Source organism: Protopterus annectens, chromosome 4.part0 (assembly GCF_019279795.1).
Source record: "Protopterus annectens isolate FY-2018-M chromosome 4.part0, PAN1.0, whole genome shotgun sequence".
Taxonomy (NCBI): Eukaryota; Metazoa; Chordata; order Ceratodontiformes; family Protopteridae; genus Protopterus; species Protopterus annectens.
The window spans coordinates 936,663,236-936,689,896 of record NC_056733.1 but is presented as its reverse complement, the minus strand read 5'-3'; the positions used below and the strand labels follow the sequence as shown (position 1 = coordinate 936,689,896).

Genomic DNA, 26,661 nt, shown 5'->3' with positions numbered 1-26,661 from the left:
CGGAACTTCGACTCTCGGCTCCGAAGACTCGACAGGTCTCGGAGGAGGAGCAGTAGATGACCCAGGGAGGGCTTCGAGTTTCGAAACCAGCTGGGACGAAACTTCGATCAATTTGGAAAGGGCCGAGTTCTCCATTAACTTCTGTATCACTCGATCCACATCCGAATCAGATAAGGGTCTCGAAGAGTGGGTCGAAGGGGCCGAAGTCGTCACCGAGTGAAGGATCGATGGCGGCGGAACCTCCGAGACAGGCTCCAAGACCGGAGTCTCGATCAAAGATATACATTCGACAGCCAACTCCGAAGTCTGTGGAGCCGGTGTCCGAATCTTAATGGAGGTGCTCGGAGCCAATGACTTTGGCTCTGACACTCTCGAAGACTTGGACCCCTTCGAAGACTTGGATACCAATTCAGCCTTGTCAAGGGCCTCCTGAAATTCGGGCTTTAATAAACCCCTGTCTACTAACTTCCTGCGTCTCTCCATCATGACCCTCCCACTGAAGGAATGACAAATAGAGCAGTCCTCCTGTAAGTGGAGAGGGCCAAGACAGTAGACGCAGGAAGAGTGGTTATCCGTGATGGACATTTTCTGTCCGCATTGACATTTCTTAAAGCCTGATTTTTGTTTCTCAGACATGTTGAAAAAGTCAGACATATATATAAACACCTGAAAACAAGAAAAAATTAAAGGTATGGATATATCACACACACAAAAAGGAGTAAGGACTTAAGCCTTTCTTAAAGAAAAAACACCTGTTAAAAAAGACAGGATAATAGGCCTGAAAATTGCCTTTAGAAAACTTTTTATAAAAACAATAATAGTAATAATAATATATCACTCCCACTGCAACTACACTAGTAAAAGACTAATATATATATCTCAAATATCTATACTAAATAAAGGTAAGTTAGAGAAAACTTCGAAAAAATTGAAAAAGTTTACTGGCCCGAGCTTCTGCGATGCATCTGCTGTCGCGGCAAACTAGATCTGAGGATTAGCACTAGGGGATTGTGGGATAGGACTGTGCCTCGAGCTTTCTCAAGATGCAGAGCTGTAGAAGTGGCCATCTCGGAGTCGAGGATCGGCTCCGAACCCATGCATAAGAACAAACGGCGAGATTGAACAATTTCACATGTTCAGGTTCATTTAAATGCTTACTTGTTTCATCAGCCTGTCACTATTTTATAATGTCAACATCACTGTTATCACAGTTAACCTTTCTAAGCTATTCCATACTTTCAGGATAATTAATCTTAATGGGCATCATAAAAAATAAGGTGGGAGAACAGTTACATGTGACATAGCTAAGGCATTCTAAAATTAATGACAGACCGAAATTAAGCCTGATAGTAGCAAGGGGAGTTGACCCTCACCCATATGTTTTCACTATTCTTTAAGAATGAGTCAGTGGTATGCAAGGACATCTCCATTTACCCTATAAACACACACAATCAATACACACCTTTTGAGAAGGTAGTGGTCTGACCAGAGAAAGGACCTTCTGGAGACTTGGTCTCCTCCTCTTGTCGATGGACATCCAGATACCTAGGTCCATCCACAAAATAAGGCTGTTGGCATCATGGACAGAAATCCATACTCTTTGCCAGAAAGCTGTGTGTGATACTGACTGTTACTAAGCACTTGTACAGTCCAGTTATATGAACATACTACACATCATACCTGCCGAAGGTTACGTAGTTCCATATCCACTCTTTCTTGCTTTGATTTTATAGAGTCCAGTAACTGATCTTTCCTTCTCTCTCTTTCAGCTGAAAGATAAAAAAAAATCATATTTAAGGAATGCATTTTATGTTTAGTGCTATAATAACATATTAAATACAGAGTACAAGAAGCCTTAAGAAGAACAGCCAGATTCTACTTGAGGCTGCGAGAATTTGAAACATGAATGGGTGGAAGGCAGCCCTAGGCTTTACAGCTTGATCAGTTTGTTTAACATGATTCTGAAGTGGCACTGAAAATGTGCTCTAGCACTGGCCTCTATCAAGTTGTGCTACAGAAAGTATCACAATAGGTTCATAGGTTCGTACTAGGCTATCTGCCCTAGGGCATTTATAAGCCTAGCCAGAGTGTATGTGGTTTACACCACCCCTTAGGATGAGAATACTATGTCCTTTTAGGGTTTAGTTTACTATGCCTCTGTCTAGTAGTGACACAGAGATGACCCCCGGGGTAAACCTACGATCTCCCATCCACTCGTCGAGATTTCTCTTGAATAGAGTCAGTGAGCGGCTCTGCCTAACATGGACTGGGATTCTGTTCCAGAGTGTAGGGAGCCTCTGGAACTGTCCCTCCAGCACGTTCTATTTATTTCTGTGTTGAGGTTTAAGTCACTTGTTCTCGTGGCTCTGATGGATTTGGATTTTCTGAGGTGGAGCATGTTCATTAATTCAGGATTGGACATGGCCTTGTACGTCAGGCACAGATCACCTCTGAGTAGGCGGTATGCGACTGAATAGAGCTGGAGTTTTTTCAGTCGGGCAGCATATGACATATGTTTAAGACCCTTTATCCTCTTGGTGAGGAACTTTTGGGGTCTTTCCAACTGCTGCAGGTGTCGGGTGAGATCCATCCTAAACGGGGCATTGTACTCAATCATTGGCCTGATAAGAGAAGAGTACAGGGGCACAATGACCTCTCTTGATCTAGATGTGAAACCCTTCATGATAAGGTGGGCAATATAGAAGGTCTTCCTAACCACTTTGGCAATGTGAGTGTCAAATGAGAGGTTACTGTCAACCTGGGTCCCTGATCACCTCTTCCATACTTAATGGATTACCGCCTATGTGGTAATTTGTCGGTACCTTGTTTTTTCCAAAGGGTATGACTATACATTTTTTGGCGTTCAGCTTAAGGCCATGGCTGTGGCACCAATTATCCGTTTCTATGAGGCCCCTCTGAAGGATGTTTGTGTCCGCTGGAGTATCAATTATGGCGCCCAGTTTGCAGTCATCTGCAAACTTTGTCAGCCACAATCCTCCTATGTTTGCCTGTACCTCGGAAAAATAAATGCCGAACAAGAGGGGTCCCAGGACTGAGCCCTGTGGGACACCGCTTGTGACTGGCTTAGAGTCTGACATAGCTCCAGCAACTCTGACCCTGTGGGTTCTGTCCTTGAGCCAGTTTGCAACCCATCTTGTGACATATGGGTTTACATTTAAGCTGGTGAGTTTGTCTATGATGCCCGAGTGGGGTATTGTGTCAAAGGCTTTTGCAAGGTCAAGGTAGGCTGTGTGAACTGCCGTTCTCATCAATGGCCTTAGTGACTGTTTCAAAAAAGTCGACCAAGTTCAAAAGGCAGGATCTGCCCTTGACAAAGCCAAATTGGGTAGGATCAAACGTCTGTAGGTCCCCAATGTCTTTGTTTATGAGTTCCATAATGATCCTCTCCATAGCTTTGCAGACCAGGCTCGTCAAGCTTATGGGGCAGTAATTTCCAGGGTCCGTAGAAGCACCGCCTTTGTGAAGTGGGACCACTGTTGCCGTACGCCACTCTTTGGGTACGTATCCTGTAGTAAGGCTAAGATTAAACAGCAGCCTTATGTGTGGGTTTAGTTCCTCTTGGAGTTCATGTAGCACACAGCCCGGGACACCATCCGGTCCCATTGATGCTGTGTTTTTAGCTTTAGAGAGGGTGGCTCTCACCTGGGCATCTGAGATGTTAGGGAGGCTACACTCTGCTGGGATAGTTATTTCTCCTTTGGGGAGGGAGGAGAAATTTGCACTGAACCTGTCTGCCAGAATGTTGGCAATGTCAGTGGGTTCAGTGTATTTTGTGTCATTTTGGACTAACTCTGAGCATATCTGGGAGTTTCCACCCAGGTTTCTAACATAGCTAAAGAAGGCCTTGTGATTGTCTTTTGTGTCTTTTGCGATTTTTCTCTCAAAGTTGGCCTTGGATGATTTTATGAGTGATCGTAGTTTTTTGCTAGTACTGATCAGAGATGCCTTCCCTTTTAGGGATTTTGCTCTGTCATGTAGTAGCTTCCTCCTCCTGTTGTAAAGTTTGTTTATGGCTGGGGTCCACCAGACCGGGCGCCTGCCTTTGGGGGAATGGGTCTTGGTTTTATTTGGGATTGCATGATCCATGCATTCTTGAAGGTGCCCACAGAAGGCATTTGCAAAGGACTCAGCAGTGTGGGTTGTGGTTTCCACTGGCCCAGGGGCCTTGAAAGATACCACTTCAGTCTTAAGAAGTGTGAAGTTTGCTTTTGAGAAGTTCTTCACTGTGGTTTTTTGTGCAGGGGGTGGGGGCGGGATGTGGATTTCCAGTGAGATTAATTTATGGTCTGATCTTACCAAAGAGGGATGCACTTCAGGTGTGGAGCATTTTGTCCCCATGTTTGTGATGATCAGGTCTAGTATATTGTCTCCTCTTGTGGGAATGGTGACTAGTTGTTCCATTGCATTTGAGTTTATGAATTCTAGGAACCTTTGGGCTAGGGTGTTGGGGCTTGAGTAATGTTCCCAGTCTATGTTTGGGTAGTTGAAGTCTCCCAAAATTATGGTATTTGGAGAGACATTCATACTCTCCAGTGTCTTCAGGAAGGCTATGTGGGGTTCCTGAGTTTGAGAGGGTGGTCTGTAGCATGCTACAAACTGTAAGGCAGTTTTGCCTATGGTTAGTTGCACCTGGATAGTCTCTGATGCTTCGTGCATTGCCACTAACCTGGAGATGTGGGTATCTTTGATGAAAATGGATACTCCCCCTCCTTTTGTGGTTCGGTCCAAGTTTTGGGGCCGGAAAGCATGATATGAGGTAAAACCTGATAGTGCTGGGGTGCTCTCAGGAGCCTTGAACCAGGTTTCAGTCACTGCACAGACATCGATGTTCTCCATACTGAGGAGGGCTTCGAGGGCATGCATCTTGAGGTTTAGACTTCTGGCATTCAGCAGCATTACCCTTAGTTTTTTTCCACTTGTGTTTTCTAGGGAGGTAGGTTTGTCAAGTAACACACCAAACAGCCGGTACTTCTCCAATTCTCCTTTAATGTAAACGACCTGGTACCAGGTCGTTTACATTAAAGGAGAATTGGAGAAGTACCGGCTGTTTGGTGTGTTACTTGAATTTTTGTTCTTCACGTTGCTGTGTTTTTTCATTATCAGGTAGGTTTGTCATTTGAGCCTTGCCTAAAAAAGGCACTATGGGGGTGGCAAGAGCCTTGGCCAATATCCGGAAGCCCAGGGGTGACAGGTGCAAGCCATCCCTTGTGAAGCAGCGTGGCTTGTCAAGCATGTCATCCCAAGCAGACAGACATTGGATCCCCTTAGAATGACACCAGTAATTAAGCCAATTGTTAAAACTGATAATTTTGTCTTTGTACTGTGGCATCATTCTTGGTGAGGGTAAGACGCTGCTCAGGGTCAGGGTCATACCGGCCTGGGCTACATAATCAGAGAGCTCCTCTATGTCTCTTTTCATGTAGTCCAGAGAGGTACGTCTCAGGTCGTTCACACCGGCATGTACAATGACTGAGTCATATTTGTACTTACTGTGGAGTGACCTGAGTGCTTGTGTTATGTGGCGGATTCTAGCTCCCGACAGGCAGCTTACTGTGACCCTCTCCTTGTTCAGTCTGGTGAGCGGGACGTCAGTGTGCCTGACTATGGAGTCTCCTATTACAAGTGTGTCTGGCATGTTGTTTGGCCTTAAGGGCTGTGACTGTTTAGCACACTGACTTTGTGAACTATGTGTTGCATGTGCTATGTCTTGAGGTGGTGGTTGCTTGGGTGTCTGCTTTGGAGGCCTCTGTTGTTTTGGTAGATTTTTAATCAGTGCCTCCGAGTATGTTTTTGTGTGTTTATGTGTTTGGTTTGCAGTTGTGATAGTTCTATGTGAGACTGGGTTTGTGGTGTGCGTGGTTACCTTCTCCTCCTGACTGGTCTTGCCAGTACTGAATTGAGAGAGCTCAGCCTCCAGGTTTGGCTATATAGTTGCATCTCTCGCATATATTTGTATTTGTTGGGAGGAGGAGAGGGTTGTCTGTGTACATGACACAGATGGCAAGAGAAAGACCATGCAAAACTTTACATGACATTTGTTAACCAGGTAGGAGGGCCAATCAACTGACCCCTTTCTGCCACAGCCCATGCCAGAAATGCAAGTCATTGCATTCAAATCAGTCTAGTATTAGTGTTATAAAAAATATAACACAAATAAAAATTCTAACATTTCCAATACGTTAATATGGCAGCAGGGCTGGCCTGGAAGTACAGCAACTGTACTGCCACTGACCACATCTTCAGTCTAGAGTCACAAACAAGCCACTGACCATGCCTTCAGTCCAGAGTCACCAACAAGCCACTGACAACACCTTCAGTCCAGAGTCACAAACAAGTCACTGACCAAGCCTTCAGTCCACAGTCACAAAGTCACTGACCACATCTTCAGTCCAGTCACAAACAAGCCACTGACCACGCCTTCAGTCAACAGTCACAAACAAGTCAATGACCAAGTCTTCAGAACAGTCACAAACAAGCCACTGACCACAGCTTCAATCCGGAGTCACAAAAGTACAGTTTTGTACCTACCATAAATGTAGATGTTCGAGTGTAGACACTGCTGCAGTCATTACACTTGGGTTATCCTGCCATCAGGCTGTCCCGCAGTCAGCCAGAGTTCCAACGTCTTGGTCCGGCATTGGTTGCTGTCACCTCCTCCCTGACGTCAGTGCGACAGGGGTATATAAGATGCAGCCGACGCCATTTTCTTCAGTTTTTCTTGCCCCAGATGTCAGGTGCCTCTAAATATGTAGGCAATTCCAATTGCTAATAAAACATACATAAGAAAAGCAAAAAACAACTTACAGCTACCAGCAAATACTCCCCATAGGTAGTAAGGGTAGAAGACATAGGTACGTACCAGCCAGTAAGAGGAGAAGGAGGGAGGGTAACCTGGACTGCAGCAGTGTCTACACTCGAACATCTACATTTATGGTAGGTACAAAACTGTACTATGTTCATAGTGTTACACTGCTGCAGTCATTACACTTGGGTAGAATCCCAAAGCTGAGGAAGGGTGGCTGGTCCTATAAGGCATTAGGGGTGGCTATAAGGCCCTGCAGCACTGCAGTGGCGAAGCCAGCTCTGGATTTAGAGTATAGAGGCAGATGGTAATGCTTGGTGAAGGTGTGTACAGAACTCTAAGTTGCTGCCTACAAAATATCCTTAGGTACTCCCCTGAGGTAGGCAGTTGAAGTGGCTGTTGCCCTGGTGGAATGAGATCTAATGCTGCTAGGTACCGGTTTTCCATGGTATGTGTAGCAGAAATGTATACAATATCCTTTACATTTTGAAATAGTCTGTTTTGAAATGGCTTTTCCCTGTGCTCCTGCAGCATATGCTACCAATAATTGCTCAGATTTTCTGAAAGCTTTGGTTTTGTCCAAGTAGAAGTGTAACTGCCTGTGAATGTCCAAAGAGTGCAGTAGTCTCTCCCCTTTATTCTGTGGTTTAGGATAAAAAGTTGGCAGGTGAATAGTTTGGTTTAGAGCCACACTGGATACCACCTTTGGCATAAAAGTAGGGTTAGTTCGTAAAGACACCCTGTCCTGGTGGAAAATGAGGAAAGGTTCCACTGCCATTAGAGCCTGTAATTCTGAAACTCTTCGTGCTGATGTTATTGCCAGGAGCAGAGCAGTTTTCCAAGAGATATATTTTAATTCTGCTGTGTTGGCTGACTCAAAAGGAGGTAAAGTTAGCTTCTCCAAAACAAAGTTGAAGTTCCAAGTTGGAGTAGGTGCTCTACGGGGCGGTCTTATGTTTTTAGCCCCTCTGAGGTACTGTTTTAACAGAGGATTAGACAAAATTGGTGGATCCGTGTTGTACTGAGCAGAGATGGCAGAGGCATGGATCTTGATGGATGAGAAGGAGAGTCCTTTGTCCAGCATCTCAGTTAAGTATTGTAATATCTGAAGAATGTTTGGGACAAGAGGGTCAAGGCTGTGAGCTTGGTTCCAGGCACAGAATCTCTTCCATTTATCCGAGTAGGCTTTCCTGGTACTAGGCCTTCTGGCCTCCAGAATGACATCCATAACAGCTTTGGAGAGAGGCACTGCTTGCTTGACTAAGGAATTTTCCATGCAGCTAGGTTCATAGGTTCATAGGTTCATACTAGGCTATCTGCCCGAGGGCATTTACAAGCCTAGCCCATAGTTTTGTGGCTTACGCCACCCCTTTAGTATGGGGAACTATACCCATTATTTTGCTGTGCCTCTGTCGAGCAGTGACACTGAGGTAATCCCTGGGGTATATCTGCGATCTCCCATCCATTGGTTAAGATTTCTCTTGAACAAGGCCAGTGAGGTGCTCTGCCTCACATATACCGGGATTTTGTTCCACTGCATAGGGAGTCTTTGGGTGATGAATCTATCCCTCCAGCACGTCCTATTAATAGCCGTGTCAAGGTTTAAGTCTCCCGCCCTTGTGGCTCTGACGGATCTAGATTTTTTGAGGTGAAGCATATTCATCAAATCTGGGTTTGACATGGCCTTGTATGTTAGGCAAAGGTCACCTCTGAGCAGGTGGCGACTGAATAGAGTTGGAGTTCTTTCAGTCGGGCAGCATAGGACAGATGTTTGAGACCCTTTATCCTTTTGGTGAGGAACTTTGTGGCCTCTCAAGCTGCTGCAAGTGTCGGGTCAGATACATTCCGAATGGGGCATTGTACTCAATCATTGGTCTGATGAGTGATGAGTATAGGGAGACTATGACCTCCCTTGATCTAGATGAGAATCCCTTCATGAGAAGGTGGGCAATGTAGAAGGTCTTCCTAACCACCTTGGCTACATGGGTGTCGAATGACAGACTACTATCAACTTGGGTCCCCAGGTCCCTGATAACTTCTTCTGTGCTCAGTGGATTGCCACCTATTTGGTAGCTAGGGGTAACCTTGTTTTTCCCGAAGGGTATGACTATGCATTTTTTGGCATTTAACTTTAGGCCATGGCTCTGGCACCAGTTATCCGTTTCTGTGAGACCCTTCTGAAGGATATCTGTGTCAGATGTGTTTTCTACTATGGCGCCCAGTTTGCAGTCATCTGCAAACTTTGTCAGCCATAACCCTCCTGTGTTTGCTTGTACTTCGTAAAAGTAGATGCCAAACAAGAGTGGGCCCAGGACTGAACCCTGTGGTACACCACTTGTGACAGGCTTTGAGTCTGACATGGCGCCAGCAACTCTGACCCTGTGTGTTCTGTCACTCAGCCAGTTTGCAACCCATCTTGTGATGTATGGGTTAACATTTAAGCTGATGCGTTTTTCAATGATACCCGAGTGGGGTATTGTATCGAAGGCCTTCGCCAGATCGAGGTAGGCTGTATGGACTGCCTTTCCCTCATCAATGGCTTTGGTGACTGTTTCCCAAAAGTCAACCAAGTTTAGAAGGCATGATCTGCCTTTGACAAAGCCAAACTGGGATGGATCCAAAGTCTGCAAATTCCCTATGTCTTTATTTATGAGGTCCATTATGATCCTCTCCATGGCTTTGCAGATAAGGCTTGTCAAGCTGATGGGCCGGTAATTTCCAGGGTCGGTGGAGGCACCGCCTTTGTGAAGTGGGACCACAGTTGCAGTGCGCCACTCCCTGGGTACGTATCCAGAGGTAAGACTATGATTAAACAGCTGTCCTAGCTGTGGGTTTAATTCCTCGTTGAGTTCGTGGAGCACACAGCCGGGGACACCATCAGGTCCCATGGATGCTGTGTTTTTTGCTTTGGAGAGAGCAGTTCTCACTTGGGCGTTGGAGATGTTTGGCGCGCTGCAATCGCTTGGTATAGATATCTCTCCTTTTGGGGGGGAGGGGGGGGGAGTTTGCACTGAACCTGTCAGCCAGTATGTTGGCAATGTCTGTAGGTTCAGTGATTTTTACATCATTTTGAACTAATTCTGAGCATATCTGGGAGTTTCCTCCCAGGTTTCTAACATAGCTAAAGAAGGCCTTATGATTGCTTATGATTGTCTTTTGAGTCTTTAGCTATTTTTCTCTCAAAATTTGCTTTGGATGATTTTATGAGAGCTCTTAGTTTTTTACTTATAGTGATCAAGGGTGTCTTACCTTTTAAGGATTTTGCTCTATCTTGTAGTAGCTTCCTCCTTTTGTTGTAGAGTTTGTTTATGGCTGGGGTCCACCAGACTGGACGCTTGCCTTTGGTACAAAGAGTCTTTGTTTTGCTTGGGATTGCCTTATCCATGCAGTCCTGCAGGTGCTGGTAGAAGGCATTTGTAAGTGATTCAGCGGCTTGAGTACTGTTTTCCGGCTCGGGGCCTTAAAGGAGACCACACTAGTCTTTAGAAGTGTGAAGTCGGCTTTCGAGAAGTTCTTTACTGTGGTCTTTTTATTTCAGGTGGGGTGGGATGAGGACCTCCAGCGAGATTAGTTTGTGATCTGATCTCACCAGTGAGGGGTATACTTCGGTGTTGAACATTGTGCTCCCATGTTCGTGATGATGAGATCAAGTATGTTTTCTCCTCTTGTGGGGATGGTGACTAGTTGTTCCATGGCATTTGAGTTTATGAATTCCAGGAACTTTTGGGCTAGGGTGTTTGGGCTTGAGTAGTGTACCCAGTCTATATTAGGGTAATTGAAGTCACCTAGTATGATGGTGTTTGGTGATACATTTATCCCCTCTAATGTTTTCAGGAAGGCCATGTGAGGTTCCTGAGTTTGTGAGGGTGGCCTGTAACATGCTACAATTTGCAGAGCAGTCTTGCCTATGGTTAATTGCACCTGGATGGTTTCCGATGCATTGTGCGTTGCCACCAGTCTGGAGGTTTAAGGTCTTTAGCTGGCTGTGTAGTATTTGTTTGTTGTGCTGAGTCAGCAGATGTGGGATTTGAGGCAAAATCCAGGGTGGTTCTTGTGCTAAGCTCCTTAAGATTTGGTACCAGTGCTGGCGTGGCCAGTCTGGTGCAATCAGGATCATCTTTGGCTCTTCCTGCCTGGCTTTTATGAGTACCTTTGGCAGGAGAGGTAGTGGTGGGAAAGCGTATACTTGTAGGTTCTTCCAGCTGAATGAGAGGGCATCCACTTTCCATGCTTGTGGATGGTAACTCCTTGTGCAGAACTTTTGTAGCTGGCAGTTTATTGGGGATACAAACAGATCTATGTCCGGTCTCCACCATTTCTGTGTTATCATTCTGAATATTTGTGGATTCAACTCCCATTCGTGGGGATCCATGATGCTTCTGCTTAAGTCGTCTGCCAGTGTGTTTTTCTCTCCTGGCAGGAATTGCGCTTGCAGATGAACTTGAAGGTTTATAGCTGTGTTCCACAAGGTCATGGCTTGCCTGCAGAGGGGGTATGAGTGTGTGCCCCCTTGCTTGTTTATGTACCACATAACTGTGGTGTTGTCTGTCTTTAGTAGTAGTTGTCCTGGATGCAGCAGGTCCTTGAAAGCTATAATAGCATTTTGTACAGCTAGCATCTCTTTTTGATTGATGTGAAGATGCCTTTGTTCTGCGGTCCACGTGCCCTGAATACATTTGCCTGCCATGTGTGCTCCCCAGGCGTAATCCGATGCATCTGTTGTCAGTGTTTGCCTGGCTGTGGGTTGTGTAAAAGGCTGTCCCTTGTTGAGGTGACAAGCAAGCCCACCATTGAAACAAATGTTGAAGGCAAGGGATTAGTGGTATAACTGTTGCCAAACTTTGACAGTGTTGAGACCATACATTCTTTAGGTACCATTGTAGTTTCCTCATATGCAGTCTGGCATATGGAATTAGTAGTATGCAGGATGCCATGTAACCCAAGGCCTGCAGAATTTTTCTTGCAGGGAGCTGGGTCTTTGTTGCCATCAATTGAAAGTATTGAGTCAGTTGTCCTTATTTGTCTGGTGTGAGATAAGCCATCTGGGCCGTTGTGTTCAAGCTGGCACCCAGGAATATAATCTCTTGTGAGGGCACTAGTTTTGATTTCTTTTCGTTTACTGTGTACCCCAGGCAACTTAATAACGTTTTTTACAAATGTCAGATGCTTTAGAAGAATGTCCTTGCTCTCTGCTTGAATCAGGCAGTCGTCCAGGTACGGATAAATTTGAATTCCTTTCTGTCTGAAAAATGCAATTACTGGTGCCAGGCACTTTGTGAAGACCCTGGGCGCAGTAGATAAGCCAAAAGGCAGTGCAGAGAATTGGTAATGCATTGAACCAGCTATGAATCTGAGGTATCTTCTGCAGTTTTGTCTGATAGGGACATGCAGGTATGCCTCTTTGAGGTCCAAAGTCACGAGCCAAGCTTTCTTGCCCAGCATGGGGAGAAGCTGCTGTGATGTCAACATTCTGAATTTCGGAACATCCAGGTAAGGGTTTAGAGATGAAAGATCCAGAATGGGCCTCCAGGCTTTGTCCTTTCTGGGTACCAGAAAGAGTCTGGAGTAAAATTCTTGTCCTTTATCCTGTGATGGTACCTTCTGAATAGCTCTCATATCCATGAGTGCTGTAATTTGTTTTTGAGCCTCTGCCCATTGATTTGGTGGCAGATTTGGCATTCCTTTTAACCTTGGCAGAGTGGGAAAGTGGAACCTGTAACCTTGAAATACAATGTTGACAACCCATTTGTCTTTGGTGATCATTTGCCAATTGTGGTAGAAGAGTGCCAGTTTTCCTCCCAATGGGGCTGCCAAGAAGGATTTGTTTGGCAGCTGTAGTGGGAAGTCATGGGAGCTGCTTTTTATATGGTTGTGGCCTGTCTTCCCCTTCTTTCTGGCCTGATGCAACCCATTGTCGAGGCCTGTACGGACCTTGTGTTTGACCTCTACCTCTTGGACGTTTGTATCTTCCCCTTTGAGGTCTGTCTGTAATTGGAAAGGACCAATTCTTAGTTGGCCAGTTTCTGCTAAATCTAGGAGGCTGAACCTTTAAGAAATCCTTCACCGTTTGCATATATTTTGCCTTATCCTCCATTTTCTTTAATACCTCTTCTGCCTTAACTCCAAATAACGCATCCTGCTGCAAAGGTGCATACAATAATTTTGCTTTAACATGATCTGGTAAAGTATGTTCTTTTAACCAAGCATGTCTTCTAATGACAGAGCCTGTAACTGCTGCTCTGCAGGAGGCCTCTAGAGAATCAAAACCACATTGCAAAGTATGCTTTCCCACTTGTTCAGCTGCATGCAATAAATCCTGATTCTGGAAGCATTTTTTGTTTTAACTGAGACAGTAAAAATTGCTGATATTTTAGCATGTGAAACTGGCAATTTAAGGCTCTCATTGCTAAAATTGCAGATGTATATACTTTCTTTCCCCATCTGTCTAATGCTCTGGAATCTCTGTCAGAGGGAACTGGATTCTTGGCTGATGAGACCTTAACTCCTTTGGGTCCCTGAGAAATAGTTTCAGGGTCAGCGACAGGGCTTTTATACAGAAATTTATGTGAGTCAGGGACTCTGTAGTATCTGTCAGGTTTAACAGGGGCTGGAGGTAAGGAATCAGGATTTAAGCTGGATTCAGTATACACATCATCCACAATATCTAACACTGGCGGAATAGCAAGGGATCTGTGTTGAGGTAATAAAAGGAAGTCTCTGAGCCTTTTCTTGGATTCTGAGTAATCCTGGCCTTCCCAGTGGAAATGCTCCCTCATGGTATGTAGGGTTTCCCCAAAGGAGTAGTCCTCAGGCGGTGAGGCTAATGGAATTGATTCCTCAGCATCAGAATCCTCATAAGGGAGTAAAGAGAATCCTAGGTCTGAGGAAGAATCAGAAGAGATGGACACCTAGTCGGATGAGTCATAGTCTGCATCCTGTCTAGGCCTTTTATCAGGAGGGGGATGGGACCCTCTGATCAGAGTAATTAGGTCTTTGGCCATTTTGAGCATTTGTTTCTTAGGCATTGAGTCCTGTCCTGGAGAATACTGTATTTGTTTCTTTGACTTTAAAGGAGGCTTAGACTTAGCTGAGGGTTTAATGCTTAACTGAGTAGGTCTGAAGAAACCCTCTTTAGCTGTGGGTTGCTCAGCTACTCCGGATCCCTTTGAAAGGTTAGTCTCGGTAGGCTGAAGAGCTTGTGTGTTTGAAGGCCCAGTCATTTCCACGTGGGAGTCAGAGGCGGCTTGTGGTTCTGCAGAAGCGGTCATCAGGGGCTGCGAAGGCGCCTCGCTGAAAACCGGAGAACCGGTGACTGGCCTAGATGAGGCTTCGTCGTCAGTTCTGGGCCTCGGATGCCTATCCGTGTCTTTGCGCTTTTTGTGTATTCCGGTCGTCGGAAGTTCCGACGGCATGGTATAATTGAATTTTCTACAAAAATAATGTTGGGCAAAATCAAACCGACGTTTAATAGTGCGTTTGTTAAACCTAGCACAAAACCGACAACCAGTAATGTCATGGTCAGGGCCTAGGCAAGGGATACAATAGGAATGGAAATCCTTATGAGGTATTTGCTTCCCACAAGAAATACAGTTATTAACTTTTACTGACATCGGTCTGAGGCAAGAAAGTTTCCCCAACGAGGTACTTAGCTTTGTAGAAGACTTCGGTTCTGGATTTGGAATGAAAGTCTCAGGAGACGGCCGACCGGCACTTGCGAACTGCTTTTGCTTCAGGCACCGCGCGGCAAGAAAGACTGAGGAAAATGGCGTCGGCTGCATCTTATATACCCCTGTCGCACTGACGTCAGGGAGGAGGCAACAGCAACTGACACCGGACCAAGACTTTGGAACTCTGGCCGACTGCGGGACCACCTGACGGCAGGATAACCAAAGTGTAATGACTGCAGCAGTGTAACACGATAGCCTTCAGTCCACAGTCACAAAAAAGTCAATGACCTCATTAAACACCTGCAACAACTGGAGAAGCCGCAAAAGTACCTCACAAAGAGGATCCTAGGCCTTAAACATTTGCCCTATACGGACTGACTAAAAAACTCCAACTATTCTCTGTCTCATATCGCCTACTTAGAGGCAATCTCTGCTTGACTTACAAAGCCATGTCTGACCCAGCTCTGTTAGAAATGGTACATCTAAAGAAATCCCAATCCCTCTGCACCACATGCTCCAGAGACCTCAACCTCATTACCACAATCAACAGAACATGCTGGAGGGACAGGTTCATAACCCAGAGACTGCCCATGCTATGGAACAGACTTCCCATACATGTCAAGCAGAGCACCTCACTGGCCCTCTTCAAGAGAAATCTTGATGAGTGGATGGGAAAAAGAAAATTCACCCCAGGGATCACTCCAGTGGCTTTACTCGACAGAGGCACTGGGAACTAAAGTCGGATGGCACGATGCCAGGGTAATCCTATGGGCTAGGCTTGTAAAGGCCTCAGGGCCATTAGCCTAGTACACACCTATGAACCTTTGAAGCACTGACTACACGTAGCCTTAGTCTCTCCCACTGTATAACCTGTTGCATCTCCTAACTTTTTTCTTTGCTAGTAACTTCTGCTTAAACTAATCTCCTAAACCCTCAGCTCTACTACTATAGCCCCCACCCATTCTCCACACTATTTATTCCCACTTCCTATTAATGTCTACACATTGTCCTTCTTTTGAACAACAATTATCTTTTTGTTTTTACTCTCATATGTAGTAAATTTTAGTCCACTACTATGAGTGCAACCTTTAATGTTCATATTTTTTTCTTTTGTTTTTCTCTTTATAATTAACTTTGCTTTTGCAGTGTTGTTTTTAATAGTTTTTGTCCTGTATGTTTATCTTTGCTTATGTTTGCTGCGGCTCTTTTCCCTTGGGTCTCCACTGAAAATGGGTTTGTTTGCAAACTCAGTTGGACTAACCCAGTTAACAAATGTGAAATAAATAAATAAATAACCTATGACCACACCTTCAGTTCAGAGTCACAAACAAGCCACTGACCACACCTTCAGTCCATAGTCACAAACAAGCTAATGATCACACCTTCAGTCCATAGTCACAAACAAGCTAATGACCACACCTTCAGTCCAGAGTCACAAACAAGTCAATGACTAAGCCTTCAGTCCACAGCCACAAAAAAGCCTCTGACCACACCTTCATTCCATAGTCACAAACCACTGACCACAGCTTCAGTCCAGTCACAAACAAGCTAATGACCACACCTTCAGTCCAGAGTCACAAACAAGTCAATGCCCAAGTCAGCCCACAGTCACAAACAAGCCACTGACCACACCTTCAGTCCATAATCACAAACCACTGACCACAGCTTCAGTCCAGTCACAAACAAGCTAATGATCAAACCTTCAGTTCAGAGTCACAAACAAGTCAATGCCCAAGTCAGCCCACAGTCACAAACAAGCCACTGACCACACCTTCAGTCCACAGTCACAAACAAGCCACTGACTACACCTTCAACCCACAGTCACAAACAAGCCTAGCTTTTTCACTTTGTTTACACCATATTCTTAGTGATGTTAACATAATAGTCTTTAACGTGTCACTGATGCCAACAAACTGCTCTTGCATTACCACTGTTTCAGGGAAACTGAAAACTCTTGCATTCACATCCATTTGTATCATTCTGATCTCACTTTTGAACCTCTGTACTGTAAATATTTACTTTGTAAAAAAACAGCATCATATTTTAAGTTAATACAAAGGAGGGATGCAGAAAGCAGGATTAGTAATGGAGAAGTTAAAGAAACTAACGGAAGTTATGGAGTACCTGCAAAGTGAAGGATTTAGTGTAAAAAAGTCCAACTCTGGTAACGTCACAGCATGACAGAACAATGAGTCCCCAAATTAAGGAGAAACATGTGGAACAGGAAGCATCTGATGATTTGCCACATAAAGATGCTCTGGAGCCTTTAAACAGGAAATCAGTCCAAAAGTTCAGCTGGAGCTGCACAGCAAGGGAAGGTGCAGGAAACAGTTGTAGCTCTCACGCAGTCAATGTTATGGAGTCATAGGCCAGTGAAATTTCCATATGAAACAGCAAAGGATGATGTAGGATGCAGCTGAAGAGAATGTCATAGGTCAATGCTCTGGAACTTTCTGTAGATTGCCCATAGGAAATAGAAAACAAAGAATGTGCCCTCAGCTTAGAAGAAAATGAGCCAATGGAAGAGCTGTTTGATTTAAGAGAGATGGACAGACATATTAAGACAGGTGAAAAAATACATTACAGAAGGTCAATAAGACCCAAAATGTTAGAAGTTTGATAAAATAAAGCTTTGGTGTAGAGCTTGGCATACTTGCCAGTTCCATCTAAGGGAGGAGGTACAGTGAAGCTATTTATACCATCCAGTAAGAGTTTATAATCTGCTTTGGAGAAGATTTTTAGCTTAGTTGCTACTTGGGTGGGGTTAGGTGTGATAGTTGCTTCAAATGAGACTGATTTGTGGCCAGATCTCACCAGGGAGGACCTCACAGTGGAGTGCTACAGTGGTCCCACATATTGATGGGCAGCAGATCCAGGATATTGGCATCCCTTGTGGGGGTGTCAACCAGCTGGTCTGGGGTACTGGATTTAACAAAGTCAAGGAACCTTTGGACAAATGAGTTTGAGCATGAGTAATTTACCCAATCAATGGATGGGTAGTTAAAGTCGTTCAAAACCATGGTGTTTGGCTATATCTTGAGAGACTCAAGTAGATCCAAATAGGCAGAGTGGGTGCCCTGATTCATGGAGGAGGTCCTGTAGCTGGCAATAACTTCAACAGGTGTCTGACCAACAGTTAACTGCACCTGAAGTGTCTACAAAGAGTCATACTGTTTAACCAATCTGGAGGTGTATTTATCTTTAATGAATATTGATACACTGCCTCCTTTAGTTTTCACACCTTCAATTTGAGGACTGACTTGTGGAAGGTGGTGTAACCAGTACTGCTGTCCACAGTGTTGAACCAGGTTTCCGTGACTGCACAAATGTCTGTGTCATCCAAGGTGAGGACAGCTTCCAGTGAGTGCAGTTTCATATTGATACTTCTAGCATTTAGCAGCATAACTTTGAGGTTGTTTTCAGATGGAGTTTTTTATGTTTGAAATTTTGTTCTTGACACACTGCCTAAAAAGGCACTATAGGGGTGGAACTGGCAACTATGCTGAGCTCTGCACCAAAGCTTTATACAAACATCTGTAAAACTGCATTGACTCGGCCATACCTGATAGGACCAAAACAAGCTCCTCAAGGAAGAGCAAACCTGTTGGTAGACAACTGCCATTAACAGGCTTTACAACAAGAGGAAGAAACTGCTGTCTAAAAGTAAGAGGGAGCAAGCCCCAAACTGGTAACACTCCCTCCTCAGCTTAAACAAGCAACTGAGAATTCTTGTGAAGTCCTCCAATGCAAACTACGAATCCAAACTAGCTTCCGCAACAAAGAACAACCAAAAGGCATTCTATAATTACATGTGTAACCTAAAAGGAAAGGCCTAGATTTGTGCAGAACTGGTACTTAATAATAGGTTCATAGGTAGGTACTAGGCTATCGGCCCAAGGGCCTAAGTAAGCCTAGCCAACAAGGTTCCCTGGCTTACCCCACCCAAGACAGTTAAATTCCTGCGCCCCTGTGTTGATTTAGCAATTAACTTGAACGTGTAGGACTGTAAATATATCACAGATTTTTTACAAGAAAACAACAAGGGTGATGATGGCTTGCAATCAAATTACTGTGTTGCATGAAGCAAACAGTGCAATATAGTGGTCCAAGGTATGAAAGACAGACAAGATCCTTCATAACTTTAAGAAGAAACAATGGGTGAATTTTGTGGAAAAAAATATTTTTAATGATCTCAGGGACCATGAATGGATCTGTCTAAGAAATATTCTATCAGGCCTGTTACTATAGACTTGCCAACTGATACATGTTTTAAATATTTACAGAAAAAGAAATGGGTAGGATTACACATGCACAAAGAAAATATATATATATATATATATATATATATATATATATATATACGTATACATTAGAACATCTAATTGAATGAGTAAGGATGATACGTATACGTATATATCAGAACATCTAACTGAATGAGTAAGGATGACATGTATACGTATACATCAGTACATCTAACTGAATGAGTAAGGATGATATGTATACGTATATATGAGAACATCTAACTGAATGAGTGAGGATGATATGTATACGTATACATCAGAACATCTAACTGAATGAGTAAGGATGATATGTATACGTATACATCAGGACATCTAATTGAATGAGTAAGGATGATATGTATACGTATACATCAGAACATCTAACTGAATGAGTAAGGATGATATGTATACATATACATCAGAACATCTAACTGAATGAGTAAGGATGATATGTATACATATACATCAGAACATCTAAATGAATGTATAAGGATGATATGTATACGTATACATCAGAACATCTAACTGAATGAGTAAGGATGATATGTATACGTATACATCAGAACATCTAACTGAATGTATATGGATGATATGTATACGTATACATCAGAACATCTAACTGAATGAGTAAGGATGATATGTATACATATACATCAGAACATCTAACTGAATGTATAAGGATGATATGTATACGTATACATCAGAACATCTAACTGAATGAGTGAGGATGATATGTATACGTATACATCAGAACATCTAATTGAATGAGTAAGGATGACATGTATACGTATACATCAGAACATCTAACTGAATGAGTAAAGATGATATGTATACGTATACATCAGAACATCTAACTGAATGAATAAGGATGATATGTATACGTATACATCAGAACATCTAACTGAATGAGTAAGGATAATATGTATACGTATACATCAGAACATCTAACTGAATGAGTAAGGATGATATGTATACGTATACATCAGAACATCTAACTGAATGAGTAAGGATGATATGTATAAGTATAAATTAGCACATCTAATTGAATGTATAAGGATGAAAGAAATTTAAATAACTGTTCAGAAATGACAGCAGCTGTGGCAAAAAAAAAAAAAAGAGAGAAAGACAAATTTATTTACAAGTGTGAGCAAATTTATAAAGCTTAAAGTCCAGAAGTTTGAGATTAAACGTATCCCATATACTAAGCCTGTGGATATAGCTAACCTGTTAGCCAACAGGTTCTGTGAAAATATCACTCCCCTGTTCACACCACACATACCCCATGACATCTCTTCCACCTGTCCCCTATCGTGTATACCTAAAGAGCAGGTAATAAATGCCCTCTCTAAGGCCAAAAACACACCATCTATGGGACCTGATAACATCCCAGTCTGTGTCCTACATGGGCTCCAACACAAATTAGCCACACCATTGTGTACTCTTTTCAATTATAGTCTAAGCACTGGCTTTGCACCAACTGAATGGAAAACAGCCACTGTTATTCTCCTGCACAAAGGTGGTGCTTCCACTGACCCCGGGAACTATTGACCTATTAGCCTGACTAACCTTATCTGCAAGGCAATGCAGTGAATCATCATGGACCTTATCAATAAAGATATAGGTAATCTCCAAACACTTGACCCTACTCACTTAGGATTTGTCAAAGGGAGACTATGCCTGTTAAACCTGGTGGACTTCTTCAAGACGGTCACCAAGGCCCTGGACTAGGTAAACAATTGTGCATACAGACTACTTGGACTTGGTCAAGGCATTTGGCACGATGCCCCACTCAGGCGTCATTGACAAACTCACTCAACTAGGCCATCAACCCTTACATCTTTAGATGGGTCACTAAGTGGCTCACTGATGGAACTCATAGTCAGAAACAGGGAATCCACCTCCAACAGCAGACCTGTAACCAGTGGAGTTCCATAGGGATCAGTGCTGGGACCTCTACTGTTTGGAATCTATTTCTCTGAAGTACAAGCAAAAATAAGAAGTTATGTTCCTACCATAACGTTCCATGTTAGTTGTCTTCTCTCGCCTTCTTTCTTGCTTGATGGGTTCGGAGCCGATCCCTCGGCTCCGACTCGGCACTTGCTTTAGCTCGAGAACTCCTTTTACCAGCTCGAGGCAGCCCCATATCCCATGATGCAAGGCAGGAAGTACCCAGATCTCGTTTGTTGACAAAAGGGCAATAACACCAAGCATAAAAATACTTCCCAAAGGAAGAAGAAACTTACAGATGGAAAAGGACCAGGTTAGAATGGTCTTTAGCATAATAGTTTCTTGTACAAGGTCTGTCCAGGCCAGGGAGAAGGAGGGAGGGTCGCAAGAAAGAAGGCGAGAACAGCCAACTAGCATGGAACGTTATGGTAGGAACATAACTTCTTAATGTTAAGTTGACAATCTCGCCTTCATTCTTGCTTGATGGGACCGCGTCCCTAGCACCTCTATCCTGGGTGGCTCAATGGAACAAACTCTTGAGGACTGTAGAGCCAAAACTGGCTCTGTCCCTGGAGGCCAAGTCCAATTTGTAATGGGAAACAAAAGTGTGAGGAGTGGCCCAAGTGGCGCTGCACAAATAGTGTCCAAAGGCAGTCTAGCTTGAAAAGCTGCAGAAGTAGCTAAACTCCTAGTTGAATGTGCTTTAGGTTTTGAGCACAGCTGTTTTCCCCTGATCGTATAAATTTCAGTGATGACCGAAGAAAGCCATCTGGACAAAGTCACTTTAGAAACAGGAAGGCCTTTTTTATTATCCGCATAGGAAACAAAAAGTTGATCAGATTTCCTAAATTTTTTTGTTCTGTCCAAATAATATCTAAGCTGACGGTGGACGTCAAGATAATGTAGCTTTTGTTCAGCTCTATCTGAATAGTTAGGAAAAAATACAGGGAGATCAATGGATTGATTCAGATTGTTTTTTGAAGCGACCTTAGGTAAAAATGATGGATTAGTTCTCAAAGATACTCTGTCTTTGTGAAAAACCAAATAGGGGGGTCGAACCAAAAGAGCATGAAGTTCAGACACCCTCCTGGCAGATGTAATAGCCACTAGGAATAAAGTTTTCCAAGAAAGATATTTCAGGGAACAAGAAACAGCTGGCTCGAAGGGGGGAAGAATCAAGGATGTCAGCACTAAATTTAGATCCCACTGAGGAGGAGGATTCCTGATTGGAGGCTTTAGTAGGAAAATTCCTTTCAAGAAGGCCCTGCAGAGCCTATGGGACATAATATTATGATCTGCTATCCCGACATGAAAATTAGAAATAGCAGCCAACTGAACTCTGACTGTGGAAGAAGAGGAGCCTGCATGAAAAATCTCTGCTAAGAAGTCCAGAACTGCCTGAACAGGGGCAGTAAAGGATCAATATTTTGGGCCTTAGCCCAATAAGAGAAACGTTTCCATTTGCTCGTGTAAATCCTCCTGGTAGAGGATTTTAGTGAAGCTACTATGATATCTCTAACAGGGTTAGAGATCAAAGGAAGCCTGGCTAGGGAAGGAAGTGGAGCAACCATGCTGTGAGGTTGAGAGAAGGGATTGACCGGTGCAGCTGACCGGATTGGTGAATCAGTAGATCTGGCACTGGGTCCAGATGCCACGGCTGCACCAAAAGGTGATGATGGAGGAACGGGAACCAAACTTGTCGAGGCCAGTAAGGGGCAATGAGAATCAATTTGGCTCTCAAAACGGTAGCTTTCTGGATGACCTGAGGGATCAGAGGAAATGGGGGGAAGGCATAAAGAAGTCCCTGGGGCCAATCCTGGGTCAGAGCGTCTCTGGGGATGGCCTGATAGAGGAAGAGGCTGAAGAAGTCTGGACATTTGCTGTTTTGGGGAGTAGCAAAAAGATCGCAACATGGACGACCCCATTCCAGAAAAATCTCTTCCGCTATGGATTGCTTGAGAGACCACTCGTGAGGCATGAGAATAGCTCTGCTCAATCTGTCCGCTAGAATGTTGGTTTTCTCAGGGATATGCGTTGCTACCAGAAACCGATGAGAGGAGATCGCCCATTGCCATAGTCTGAGCGCTTCTCGACACAAGGGGTAGGACTTGGTTCCGCCCTGTTTGTTGATATACCACACTACAGACATGTTGTCTGTGTGGACTGCAATTGTCCCTACGGGAAGAAAGTCGTTGAGGGCTTGCAACGTCAAAAGCACTGCTCTCATCTCCAGGACATTTATGTGCAGATGGTACTCTAACGGTTGCCACGTCCCATGAACCATCCTGCCCTGATAATGACCCCCCCACCCGATCAGGGAGGCATCCGTGGTGACAGTGGCTATCGGGGACGGGGGTACAAAGCACCTGCCTTGGTGAACCTGAGACGATGTGATCCACCAAGCAAGATGTTCTTTGCATGTCTGTGTCACCAGAATCTGGTGACGCATAGGGAGTTGCTGGTATGACCACTGTGTGAACAGCATCCACTGAAGGAGGCGCATGTAGAATCGAGCCAGGAAGAAGAGTAATGGCCGCAGCCATGAGACCTAATACCTTTAGAACCATTCTGGCCTGTACTTTCTTGCTGGCCAGAATGATCCTGACATGACTCTGAATGTCTGAAACTCTTTGTTCTGTAAGGGTAGCTGACATCCGAACAGTGTCTAAGTTTGCGCCTATGAAGGTAATAGACTGGCAGGGCGATAAGGATGACTTTTGAAGTTGATTGAGATGCCTAAATGAGAACAAAGGTCTATTGTGTAATCCCTGGCTTGTATAAGCTGATGCCTGGTGGTGGCTGACAGGAGCCAGTCGTCGAGATACGGAAACACCTGGAATCCTTGGCGTCTCAGGTGAGCCGTGACCACTGCCATGCATTTGGTGAACACTCTGGGGGCTGTAGTGAGACCAAAGGGCAGGGCTCTGAACTGGAAATGACTGGACCCCAGCCGGCGGAGAAATCTCCTGGAGCGTCTGTGAATTTTGATGTGATAGTACGCATCCTGAAGATCTATTGAGCACATCCAGTTGTCCTTCTGTAAGAAGGGCAGAATTGACTGAAGAGTGACCATTCGGAATCTTGTCTTCCTGACAGACTTGTTGAGTCTGCTGAGATCCAATATTGGTCTCCAGTCTCCCGTCTTTTTGGGGACCAAAAAGAACCTTGAGTAGATTCCGGCTCTGAATGGTCTAGTGTAACTGGCTGAATGGCTCTTTTTTGCAGTAGTTTTGCGATTTCTAACTCTGCAATGTCCCTTAGACCGGGTGGTACATCTGGAAGGGAACTTGAGGGAAGGGACTTTCCTCGAAAGGAATTATGTAACCCTTGGATATGATCGACTGTACCCATCTGTCTTGAGTGAGGGAATGCCAGGCTTCTGGGTACAGTGATAGTCTTCCCCCGACTGCCTCCAAGGAGGGACAGCCGGGCAACACCTCAGGGATGCTGAAAAGGCTGCTCAGGAAGAGACTCCCTGTTGCCCTGGTTCTTGGACCCCTCTGCCTCTAGAGCGGCGTCTGTTGTTGTTACCCCTCTGCCTCTAGGGGTAAACTGACCACGTGAATCGGCGTGACTCCTTGGGATTTACGGAACCACATCTTCCCACCCTTCTGTCCTTTGGGATAAGGCCTAGAAGGGGTGGAAAACGGACTCCAACAGCAGAAAGAGTCTTGCCGTCCTGCTCACACCTGGTCAAGGTTTCCTTCACCTGAGGGCCAAACAAAGCTGACCCATCAAAGGGAGAATTTGTGAAGGACGCCTTAAAGGGATCCATAAAATCACATAGCCGCATCCAGGCTTGGCGTCTAAGAGCCACACCTGTGCCTGCGGCTCTACGCTCCATCAGCAGCATAAGATATTAGCCGCATGGAGGAGTTAGCAATGGAATTGAGGGTTCCTAGCTGCGAAGCAATCTTTTCTTGGGCCCCTGCAGCTGTAGGATCCTGAACTACTTCTCCCAGCTCCTTCAGGATATCTCTCTGGAGTCTGGTGAAGTGACAAAGATAATTCAGCGAGCATAGCAAAGGTCGCTGAGGAAAACATCCGCTTGCATACCTATCCATGGTCCAAGAGTCCTTATTAGGAGGATGGACGGGCACAGAAGGATCTGCAAGTTCCTTTTGGTGGCTGCAGCCACCACCATGGCATCAGCGGGACACCCTTGGTAAGGAATAGTTTGTCACTAGGGGCAGTTATAAATTTAGAAGGCCTCCTAGGGACTGGCTCTACAGAGTCAGGAGCTGTCCACTTTCGAGCAATAACTTGCATCAAGGGGTCGAAAGGCGGAGACACCCAGGAGGTGGAGGGCCGAGATCCAAACGCCTCTAGGTATACTGACTCATCCTCAGAGGGATTGTTGGTGGGCCAGTTTCCCCTCTGTTTCAGAAGTTCTAGGATGTCTGAGAAGGAGACATCCTCAGAGGGGATCTAGGGATCCCTCTGACTCATCAAAGTCAGTATCCGAAGTGACAGACTCGGGGGAGTCTACATGCTTCCTCTTACAAGTCCTCTTCCTATGAGGATCTCCCGAAACATCAGGAGAATCCTCGGAAGAGGGGGAAATTCCCAATGGGGAAACCTGAGGCGGAGGATCTCTGGGTCCTGTAGCAAGAGTAGTGGCAGAGATGTCAACAGGTACAATAGAGGGAGGAGCTACCGGAAGAGACTGCTGACTGATACTAGTGGCCAGTACACTCTTCATCACCTCGAATGCTCCCCTCCCAGGCAGATCCGAGAGGCCCCGCTCCGAAGAGCTAGGAACTCCAGGGGCCATCGAAAGGGAAGTCTCCGAGGCAGATGTCGGAGCCGAGCTCACCAAGGCCGAGGCTCCAAGGGGAAGAGCGGGCTCGGACAAGGGTCCGATGCCACTCACCCCTCGGAGGAGACCATGGAAGCCCGACCACGAATCCCTCTAAGGAAGAGGAGATAAGAGTAGGGGCTGAAGGAACAGAAGGGGTATCCGTCCTCCAGCCGTAGCAGTAACCAAACCCGAAGACTCCAACTCCAAGCTCTGGGGTAGAGTTGAAGGAGGAACTGTAACGGGGTGTGGACCAACAGTCGTCTGCTGAGACGGACTGTGTAGCATTTGGGCCAGTACCTGTGACTTGAGCAATCTACTGACCACTCTCGAGGTCATGATCTGACAACCTGGATGACCTTGAAGATCGGCTCCGATGGCTCCGCTCCGATAGAAGGCGAGGCCGGAGCCGAAAGTATCGGCTCCAGGGAAGGAGACCCCGACCTCTTCCTGGAAGGGCCCATCAGACCCGATACTACAGATCCTGTCGGCACCGACTTCGGAGCCGACAGAGCGTCTCGATGTATCGGCTCCAGCGAGCCGATACAGCCACCAAAGTAACGGTGTCGGAGCCGATCGGGCCGACACCGATGCCTGTGCCACATGGGTGTCGGAGCCGATCGGAGCCGACACCGATGCCCGTGCGTGGGTGTCGGAGCGGTTGGAACCGACCCACAGTGGTCAGCAGATTCGGCACCGATAGCCATCGGGCCGAAAGCTTAGTGGATCCAGAATCGGCTCCAGCGAGCCGATCTCGACTCTATATGAGTCGGAGCCGAGGCCACAGGCTTAGAAACAGAAGCCTGGGTCTTGGCAGATTTAGTTGACTTTGAGGGGCCGACTTAGCCGGAGAGCCCTCCGGCTTAAGAAGGCCCCTGAGAATCAACTTATTCGTCTCTCCTGCAGGACTCTCTGGCTGAAGGAGTGACAAATAGCACAGGAGTCCTGCAGGTGAAGAGGGCCCAAACAGTACAGGCAAGAAGTGTGACCGTCTGTCAGAGACATCTTCTGACAGCACGAGTCACACTTCTTAAAACCTGAAACCCTCTCTTTAGACATGGTGCCCTAACACAACACACACACACCAGTCCAAATAAATTAAACTAATACCAAAAGGTATTTAGTAAAAAACACCAACACACACAC

The 26,661-nt window shown here is 45.2% G+C and overlaps 1 protein-coding gene across 1 annotated transcript in view; it reads right to left on the bottom strand.

Annotated features, from left to right (window-relative positions):
• Nucleotides 1–1,674: 1,674 nt before the first annotated feature.
• Nucleotides 1,675–26,661, bottom strand: part of CCDC62 (coiled-coil domain containing 62) — a 1,334,937-nt gene continuing 1,309,950 nt past the window's right edge. Inside the window, exon 9 of the mRNA XM_044068912.1 lies at nucleotides 1,675–1,769. Coding sequence (XP_043924847.1) covers nucleotides 1,675–1,769 — 95 coding nt within the window. The remainder of the gene's footprint in view (nucleotides 1,770–26,661) is intronic.